General features: G+C 44.2%; 1 protein-coding gene across 4 annotated transcripts in view; it reads right to left on the minus strand.

The window, feature by feature from the left end:
- The window catches only part of NCAPG2 (non-SMC condensin II complex, subunit G2), a 63,703-nt gene that overhangs the window by 46,593 nt on the left and 6,772 nt on the right, over window positions 1-10,338 (minus strand). For 3 of the 4 annotated variants that reach the window (XM_014535560.1, XM_014535559.1, XM_005861186.2), the window contains exons 3-6: window positions 6,832-7,020; window positions 6,469-6,583; window positions 2,586-2,740; window positions 947-1,081 (exon numbers count right to left, since the gene is read on the minus strand). In XM_014535560.1, the coding sequence (XP_014391046.1) occupies window positions 947-1,081; window positions 2,586-2,740; window positions 6,469-6,583; window positions 6,832-7,020 (594 nt within the window). Of the gene's footprint in view, window positions 1-946; window positions 1,082-2,585; window positions 2,760-6,468; window positions 6,584-6,831; window positions 7,021-10,338 lie in introns of those variants that run through there. The other variant, XM_014535562.1, reaches the window with a different exon arrangement.

A 10,338-nucleotide genomic window follows, 5' to 3' on the forward strand; every position in this document is an offset into this window, starting at 1 on the left:
TGGGGGGGAAAAAAGAGGAACAACTGTAATAATCTGAACAATAAAGATTTAATTAAAAAACACATACACAAAAAAAACAACACTATTCTAAGTCGACATCTGGGATTTGCTTCAGATCAATCCCAGACTGGGGTGGACAGTGGTAGGAATACAGAGGAAACAAGACTGGCCATGTGTTGGTATAATTCATACTAAATTCTGAATCCATTTTTATTTTACACTTAAGACCACAGTTTAGCCACATTTCACATGCTCGGCAGCCACACATGGGCGTGACCACCAAAATGGACAGTGAGAGGGCCAAAGCAGAGCCTCTCTTTCGAATTATTAGATGGGCAGAAAAAAGAAATAAAAAAATACTGTAATGACAGTTTTGAGTATATGCCAATTAGGAATTAAGTGAGAGAAGAGTCAGACCTAATCCATGGGGAAGTGCTTTCTCAACCTTATTTTTAATCATTCTTGATTTAAAATGCAATCATGGTTTCTGCAGACAGCCCCTGCTACTATCTGATATAATGATTAAATAAGCAATGACTTGTAAAATGTTTGCTTAGTACTGCCATGCAGTGAAAACACTGCAATAAATAGCTCTTGATAGCTAAGATGACTCATTAAAACACTGGGCACAGTAATAACAACAATCAGGTGAACTTAGAGAAAACATCCATTTAAAAAGCAGTTCATATCCCTAGCCAGTTTGGCTCAGTGAAAAGAGCGTCAGCCTGCGGACTGAAGGGTCATGGGTTCGATTCTGGTCTGGACACATGCCCGGATTACAGGCTCAATCCCCAGTGGGGGGCATGAGGGAGGAGGCCAATCTATGATTCTCTCTCATCATTGATGTTTCTATCTCTCTCTCTCCCTTCCTCTCTGAAATCAATTAAAAATATCTATATTTAAAAAAAGCAGTCACAAATATACCAGAAAAGAAAATCCTATTTACCTCTTCTTTCTTGATATAATTAACACTTATGAAGCACTCAAGTAGCATATTTTTAATTTCTCTACTTTCCTCCAAATCATAATCAAAGCAATACAAAGCTTGATGAACATGCCAAAGCCGACTTATGTCTGCACCCTAGGAATGACAAAAAAAGAAAAACGTTAGAGTTTTTCAATAATCAGTAAGGTCACATTTCAAGTTAACAAAAAATATTTTATGTAATTATAATTCTAGATTATTTATCAAAATGGAAGAATGACAAAAGAAAACAGACTTAAAAATTTGCAAATGCCTCACTGAACCCCCCCCCAAAAAATCAAACCTCCTCACTGAAACCCCCCCAAAAATTTGCAAATGTCACTTGCAACTCTAAAGAACACTTTTAAGTCCTTACCAGAGGATGTTTTTATTGTTTTTTTTTAGAGAAAGAGGAAGTGAGGGAAAGAGAAACATTGATTTGAGAGAGAAACATCAATCCATTGCCTCCCCTACACACCCTGACTGGGGATCAAACCCCTAACCCGGGTCAGGTATGTGCCCTGACCAGGAATCGAACCCAAAACCTTTTTGGTACGTGGGTCAACACTACAACCAACTGAGCCACTTTTTTAAAACAAGCAAAAGCCAGCAGAGACATTGATGCCCAGGGCTGCCCAGCAGTTTCCTGCGACTGTGAAAACATCTGTCTGCACTGTCCAGCGCAAGGGTCATTAGCCCATCAGGCTATGGAGCAACTGAAACGTGACTAGTGCAACTGAGGAACCAAACTTTTCATTTTCTTCACTTTAAATTTAAATAGCCCCATGTGACTACTGGCAACCGCAGTGAACACGGAAGGTGTCGAATACTAGGAAGATGTGATTTAAAAGCTAAACAAAAATGGCCGAAAAAGAGATAAAAAAACCAACAAATCAGCCCTGACTGGTTTGGCTCAGTGGATAGAGTGTCGGCCTGCGGAATGAAGGGTCCCGGGTTCGATTCTAGTCAAGGGCATGGACCTTGGTTGCGGGCACATCCCCAGTACAGGGTGTGTAGGAGGCAGCTGATGGATGTTTCTCTCTCATCGATGTTTCTAACTCTCTACCCCTCTCCCTTCCTCTCTGTAAAAAATCAATAAAACATATTAAAAAAAAAATCAATGATGGCTTAAGGATAACTCGGCCATGCACAGGGCTGTTCATCACTCCTAGGGCAGCAGGAGAAGCTCTGTAGCTGGCTGAAGGTCCTGTCATCAAACTGGCTGCTCCTTGGAGGCCACTCACTGACGGAGCAACGTGCGTAGGCCTGAGCTTTCTAGAAAGCTGTTGGCAATGTGCATGAAGAGCTCCGAGTTCAAATCCAGGGACCTACCAACTTCATTTCTAGAAATTCCTAAATATCCCCAACACAACAATGATCACCTTGGTGGTGGGATTATGGGTGATTTTTATCTTCCTCATTTTTTTTCCTGATTCGGGTGTCTTTTTCTGGATTTCTGAACTGTATACCAAAGATTACAGGATGAGAAAGAGCCAAGTTATATCCAACCTTCAAACATACTGTCTGTAGGTCCCCAGACCTGGGCTGCAGGCTGAAACAGTCCTCCCCCACCCACCCCCCGCCACCCCAAATCAAGTACACACTAAACAAGCAAACATACAGTTTTCGTCTGGAGGCTCTTCTTGAGCAGCAAGGTGAAAGCAGTCTTCCCCATGTCCTCTTTGGCAGGCAGGCCCTTCTCCCACCACGTCACACACAAGCCCTGGATGGAGCTCTGCAGCTTTCGTTCCGATTCAGGTAGTGCATACAAAATACCTAAAAGAGAGCCCAGTAACTGTTCCATTGGTAAGGAAAATCAATGCTGGTTCAGACTCAACAGTACAGAGCAGTGATTCTCAACCTTTTCCATCTCATGGCACATAAACTAAACATTAGAATCCTGGGGCACGCCAAAGAATACTGTTTGCCAATCTGACAAAAAACAGGTATCATTCTGATTCATTAATACTAGATGGCTAATGTCATTTTTTTTTTTTTACAATCTAAGGCAGGGGTGGGGAACCTTTTTTCCTGCCAAGGGCCATTTGTATACTTATAACATCATGTGCTTAATATAATTCACTTAATATAAATTTATGTTGCTATGAAAAAAGCTCCTAGATTTATTGAATTTTGATTCCCGCCTGTGGTTGCCTTGGCAGAGCCAGACCAAATTATTTTGCAGGCCTTATACGGCCCGTGGGCCAGATAGTCCCCACCCCAGATCTCAGGGAAAAGCAGTCAGGGTCCCTGACTAAACAGTCAGGTACTGCATGTTTAAAAAATTTTTGCAGCACACCAGTTGAAAATCACTGGAATAGAGTACGATGACTTATAAAGGTTTGCTAAGCAAATATTAGTTTACTAGTGGCCCGGTGCACAAAATTCGTGCACGGGGTGGGGGGGGGAGGAGTGTCCCTCAGCCCAGCCTGCACCCTCTCCAATTTGGGACCCCTCAGGGGATAACTGGCAGTCGGACTTCCCTCTCATAATCCAGAACCACTGGCTCCTAACCACTTGCCTACCTGCCTGATTGCCCGAACTGCTTCTGCCTGCCAGATTGATCATCCCTTACTGCTCCCCTGCTGGCTTGATTGCCCCTAACCATCTCTGCCTCAGCCCCACACTCGGGACCCAGGATTCCCTCCTCCAGCTGACCACAGGCACCTGGGACCTGGGCTTCCCTCCCTCTGGTCAGCCATAGGCACACAGGACCCGGGCCGGCTTTGCCCAGGCTGGCTGCAGCTGCAGGTGCTGGCGCCCCGGACCACAGGGTGGGCAGCTTCTCCATCTCCCGGGCCACAGCCAGCCGCAGGTGCTGGTGCCTGGGACTGTGGGGTGGGCAGCTTCTCCGTCTCCCAGGCTGCAGCCAGCCGTAGGCACTGGTGCCCAGGACTGCCGGCAGGCGGCTTCGCCCGGGCCCGGCTTTGTCAGGAAGGATATGTGGATGGTCGTCCAGAAGACGTGCAGTCTAATTAGCATATTACCCTTTTATTAGTATAGATCATGGTGTGTTTTTTCTTGCCATCATTAACCATAGTAACTGTTGCTTATGTATTAAAGTTCTAAGTCTAGAAGCAGCTTCAGAATCCTTCTCACCATTCATTTCAAGTCTGATGCTTAGTTGATCAGAATTAATACCTGAGGTGAAGCCTCTTACTTCAGATGTATCCCAGAATGTATGGCATCCTCTCTGCTTTATGATCCAGCTAATAATACATTGCCTCAATCATGTTGATTGAGGTCATTTTCCCCCTTGCAGTTTCTAATAGATTACCATCTACTGCTTAGGAAGTAAAATTTACTGTCTCCATGTAGACTGCAAAATAAGGCATTTTTCTCATCAATAAAATTTCATTCTTTCAGCATGAGTAATTCTGTCAACAACGTTTTGAGGCAGTAACAGTTTATAACAAATTGAGTGAATTATTGTTTCAGGTACTGTGCTGTGCCATACACAGATTTAATTTTATCTTTGCAACAACTCCATACAGTAGGTACTATAATTACACAGAAGAGAACACTGAGATACAGAGAGATCAGGTAACTTGACCAGTAAAACCCGAAAGTGGCTGGGTCTCATTTCAAATCCATGAGCCATGCCATTTAACCATTACACTCCACTCAGTATTGTGCTAGAGCAATTATTTACTACACTTTACTGTTCTGACTCTTGGCATTATTTATATCTTTTGGGTCTTTCTGGTAGAATATAATAGTGTATTACTGCATGTTTCTCCTCAGCTCTGCATTTAGTGTCATCACATTAGCAGCTGAAATCAGCCATGGATGGAGAATTTATGCCACAGAAATTGGCCAACAGTATAAATCAGAGTTTTGTTTTCTTTGATTGAGAGCCAGTTGTTAAACATTTATCGGCACAACACTAACCACATTGGTGGTGGTGGTCTTGTCAGGATGTGTTATATTATGCAGATGAAAATCTATTTAAACAGACTTGATGTAGATATTTTCAAAGATGGAAGAATTGTCCCTGTCAACTATTGCAATTAGGAGCGATTAGGTTGGCAGGAGAGCAGTTAGGTGTTAATCAGGCCGGCAGGGGAGCAGTTAGGGGGTGATCAGGTTGGCAGGCAGAAGCGGTTAGGGGCAATCAGGCAGGCAGGCAGGTGAGCGGTTAGGAGCCAGCAGTCCCACAGGGATCGCGCCTAAACCGGCAGTAGGACATCCCTCTCACAATCCGGGACAGCTGGCTCCTAACCGCTCACCTGCCTGCCTGCCTGCCGGCCTGCTCGCCCCCAACTGCCCCCGCCCTGCCAGCCTGCTCGCCCCCAACTTCGGCTGAAGTAGGAGATATGGCCTGTCTGTCAGCAACTCCACCCCCGGGAAAGTGAGGCAGCCCAAGCGCTGGCAGTGAAGTAGTTGAGCAGAGTAAGGATGCCTTGGGTTTTCCCTTGGGAAAGTCATGCTTGAAGGGCATTTTTAGGTCCATGGTGGGCAAGGGAGGATAGTCTGACCTCATATGGGTGCCATGAAGATGAGAAACAACTGTGAGGTTAGCTTGATCCCTGGTCTCATCAAACTGGCCAATCAGTGCTGAGATGGAGCTGCCCGGCTCATTCTCATTCGTTAAAGTGACATTATCGATAAGATGACAAGAAGGCCCCGCTCCCTGCTCCCTGCGGGCCCTGCTCGTCCACGGTGACTGGCAGGCCCTGCTCTCTGCTCTCTGCGGACCTGCTCATCGAGGCAGCGCTGGCAGGCCCTGCTCCCTGCTCCGCCTGCTCCACCCTGCTATCTGCGCGCCTGCTCGTTGCCTGCACCATCCATGGCTTGCCTCATGCGCACCAGTCCCCTCTCTGCCATCTGCGCACGCAGTGTCCTCCTGAGCCGGTCGTGACTGTTACGGTGTCCCAGACAAATCTGCGTACTACCTCTTTATATAATATAGATTTTATAATCACATCTTCTCCTTAAGTTAGCCCACTATTCCTCCTAAATTAAGAACTACAGTTTTGTAGTTTAGTTAAACTTGAGAAATACCATGATATAAATTTTAGTATAGGAAAACTCCCATAAGAGTCAACAGTATTCCTAAGAACACGGTCATACATATGTAAAGAAAAAAGTGCAATGTCACAACTGTTTGCTTAAATTTAAACTATCAGCCAGGAATCACCAGTTGAGACACTTAGAATCAGACCTTTTTCCCTTAATAAGCTCATATCATTGGTCCTGTAGGTCAGGTGAGACCTTCCTTAAAACCTGCACACAACAGCAGTCAGCAGCTCAACTATGCTTACCTGCACCATGTGAAACATTTACATGCAGGTTAAATTAAAGTAATTACTGAAAGAACACTCTGCTCCTTCTGCATGAAGTCAAAGAGCCTGATTGCAACATGGTGCCTTAGCACCACTTTGCTTCAGCATCGCTGCTTCCTCCCAGACCGCATGGACCACCAGTGGTCCGCAGATCACCGGTTGGCGACCACTGGTTTAGACGCCTCTTCTACACATGCCTCAGGGCAACAGGCAACTTACCGTTCAATATAACAGCACACTCCAGTAAGGCCTCATAGTTCTCACTCTCATTTATTACAGACACAGAAGCAAGAATCACAGCTGTAATTGCATGGGTTATTTCTAGAGTTTTTTTCTATAAATAAATAAAAAAAATCAAAATATGAGTGAATTAAAATCAATGTAAAATTCAAGCCACACTTTTAGCTTATTCTAAAAAGTGAATTAAAGTTGAATATAAACAAGTCAGTTATCCATAAAGTACAGCAACACTGACTACGAGATTAATAATGGAGGATTATAAGAGGGTAAAACTACAATAAACAATCTTCCAATACTCTTCTTGACTTCTAACTTTATTTGTTTTTGAAAGACCAATACTACCATTTTTGAATGGTGGTCTGTTTCCATATTGCCTTCTCCCTGGGCTTCCACGGCCTGCCATCCCTCCACTGGGCTTTCTAACAGCACTTCTGTTAACAGCTTCTTGAGCCTCTGCCATAGCTCTTCTTTCTGTTTCCTTGATAATTCATCTAGTAATTCGTTTAGGTTGAAAGGGTCAGAAGCATCTTCCTGTAAAATAAATAGCAAGTGTTACATTTCAAACACAAATATTAGTTCTAGCCTTTTCATAATGGCATCAAAGAAAAAGTGTAACTGCTAACCCAGTTACATGTTCAAGTGCTTGGGCAGAGTTTTCAAAATCCATTCCTACCAGGACAAAGTACAGGGTTATGAGGCAGAAAGCAGCAGATTCCTCCTCCACCTATTCAGCTCCAGTATCCTCATCGTTGGAGTTTAAAATTTTATCCACTTAGCAAAATCCTCCCTAAAATCAAGCCATCCAGATGACCACGTCTCCAGGCCTATAACTGGCTTACAGAAGTGTGCTGGAGCTAAAACAATAGCGCAGCCAGGCCAACTGACTGTGCTTAAAGTTTCCGGTCTCCAACCAGGCTTCAGCCCTCAACACCCACCTTTCGAGTCGTCTGTAAACATTCTCTCCCATTAGCCAATGAGACTATTTCAGAGCCTCTCAATGACCCTTAAAACCGCCAATCCGAGGAAGAAAACGGTGGAGGTATAGACGGACGTGTCCCGTGCCTTGTCCCGGAGCAGATAAGGGTGAGCAGCTGAAACGGGTAACATACAGCCCTAATAAGCAGAACATATTCAGCTGGGAGACAGTTTGCAGCCGGGAAAGACAGAGGACTCCCGAAGAAAGGGGACAGTTGGAGACTGCAGCTGAAATCTCTCCCGGAGCGCCGGCTCAGCCGCGGAGACCGCGCCATCTTGAGTGGCTGTTAGGGAGCATATACAGCCAAAGACCCGGCATCCACGGCATCCAGAGATCGGCTACTAACCCGGATACAACAGACCCCAAGCAGCGCGACTACGTGAACTTAGAGGAACCCTGCTTCTCCCCACGGAAAGGTCAGACTTCCCCTAAAGGTGCGGTTTGGAATTCAGGTTGGAGAGAGGAGCACACGCGCGCGGTGGGGGGGGGGGGGGGGGGGGGGGGGGGGGGGGGGGGGGGGGTTGGGGCCAGCGTGATCCGTGAGTGTGGAAGGGCTCCCGCAGGGCTGCTGGCAGAAGGGAACGCTAAAAATAAGCCCATAGCTGGACTGGGTGCAAAAAAGCAGCCTTGGATTTTGCTAGTGTGCTGGCTGCTTAGGACTGGGGAAGAGACGGTGCGCAGAAGGGACTGCGCACAGAGCTGAAAGGTGGGGGGTTGTGAATTCGCGCAACTTCTCAGGCTCTTGTTCTCTCTCTTCCCATTAAATCTGTGCGTTTGATTATTAAACCCAGTACATGGGATTGCCCAGTCAGGGTCACTCACAGAGATTGCAGGGGAAAGTTGTTTTTGTGGAACCTGGGACCGTTTCCTCCGTGTGCGTGGAGATCGAAACAGAGCTCGTGGCCTGGCTGAGCCCCAGGGCAGTGCCTGGCATGCAGGCACCCGTGTCAATATTTGCCATTCTTTGTCATATGCTTTTATTTATCTTTTTAATATATTTTATTGATTTTTTACAGAGAGGAAGGGAGAGGGATAGAGAGTTAGAAACATCGATGAGAGAGAAACATCAATCAGCTGCCTCCTGCACACTCCCCACTGGGGATATGCCCGCAACCAAGGTACATGCCCTTGACCGGAATTGAACCTGGGACCCTTGAGTTCACAGGCTGACGCTCTATCCACTGAGCCAAACAGGTTAGGGCTGCACATTTTTATTTTTATTTTTAATTCTTTTTTCACCTTTTAATTAAGAAACTATTTTTTTCTTTTTTCATCACCTGATTTTACCTTTTTAATTACTACACTTTTATTTTTAACCAGTATTATTACTACTACCATTTTACCATTTTTTAAAGTGTCATTTTATTTTCTCTTTATTTTATTTTGGGATTAGTGTTCTACATTCTATTTTCATCATTCCTTTAGCATCATTTTTCTCTACATCAACATTACCTTTATGCCAAAACTCTCTTCCTCACTTTTCCCCTTTTGTTGTCCTGTTTCTCTTACCCTATTCCTGCTTTAGATTTTCCCTATTCCTTCTTTTTACCCCCTGTCTAAATTTCACCCTACTTATATATCTAATTTCCAATCCCCTGCTCTAAATCCATATACACCTCTCTCTTATCTTTCTTCACTATCCAAATTTTTTTTGTCTTCTCTCTGTCGTTTTGTTATGTTTGCTTGATTGTTGAGTATATTGGGGTTTTTTATGCTTGTTTGTGAGAATGTTTTGCTTTTTCTTTTTATTTTCCTGTTGGTTTTTTTCCCTCTGGTTATTTCTGTGCTTCTGTTTTCCCTCGCCTCGCTTGATATTAGTGGTTGTTTTTAGTTTGCATTCATCTCCAGGGATCTGTTGCTGGAATTGGTTGGGATTAGTGGCGGTGCTATTGGAGTTTTCTCCCCATATAGTCTCTTCCCCTCTTCTATTTCATTCTCTCTCTTCTCTCTCTTCCTTTTTTTCCCTCCCTTTTCCCAATTCCATTTTTGCACTCCTTTTTTTCCCTTTTCTCTTTTATCTTTTTCTCTTCTATCTCCCTTATCCCCTAATTCTCTTTGCTTGGGTGGTCACCTTTATTTGGGGTTATTAATATCGTGAATACATTTGTGTTCAGTGCCTTGTACGTTGTGCCTGTTGTGTTGTATTTTGTGCCTTTAAATCAACACAGCAGAGAGAGAACTACATAACCAAACATCTGGAGAAGAGAGATCATGGTGAAACAAAGAACCAGCCCGCGTATGAAAGAAAAACAGGCATCACCAGAAAAGGAAGTAAACGAAATGGAGGCAAGCAACCTGTCAGAGAAAGAATTCAGAGAAATGGCCATAAGGTGGATGAAAAGAATGGAAGACAAATTCAACAATATGTGTAAGAACCAAGAGGAAATGAAGAAAAACCAAGAAGAAATGAAAAATGACATCACTGCTATAAAGAACTCAATAGAAAGCATCAACAGTAGACTAGAAGAAGCAGAGGACCACATCAGTGAGCTAGAAGACAAGGTAGAAAAAAATACCCAAGCAGAGCAGCTTCTAGAAAAAAAAATTAAAAAGCAGTTAGAGAGCCTAAGAGAACTCTGGGACAACATGAAACAAAACAACATCCGAATAATAGGGGTGCCAGAGGGAGAGGAAACTGAGCAAGGAATAGAAAACCTGTTTGAAAAAATAATGACAGAAAACTTCCCTGATATAGGGAAGAAAAAACTCACACAAATCCAGGAAGCTCACAGAGTCCCAAACAAAATGAACCCGAAAAGACCGACACCAAGGCACATAATAATTAAATTGGCAAACACCAATGACAAAGAAAGAATCTTAAAAGCAGCCAGAGAGACAGAAAGTTACCTACAAAGGATCCCCCATCAGACTAG

The sequence above is a fragment of the Myotis brandtii genome, unplaced genomic scaffold (genome assembly GCF_000412655.1).
Source record: "Myotis brandtii unplaced genomic scaffold, ASM41265v1 scaffold145, whole genome shotgun sequence".
NCBI lineage: Eukaryota > Metazoa > Chordata > Mammalia > Chiroptera > Vespertilionidae > Myotis > Myotis brandtii.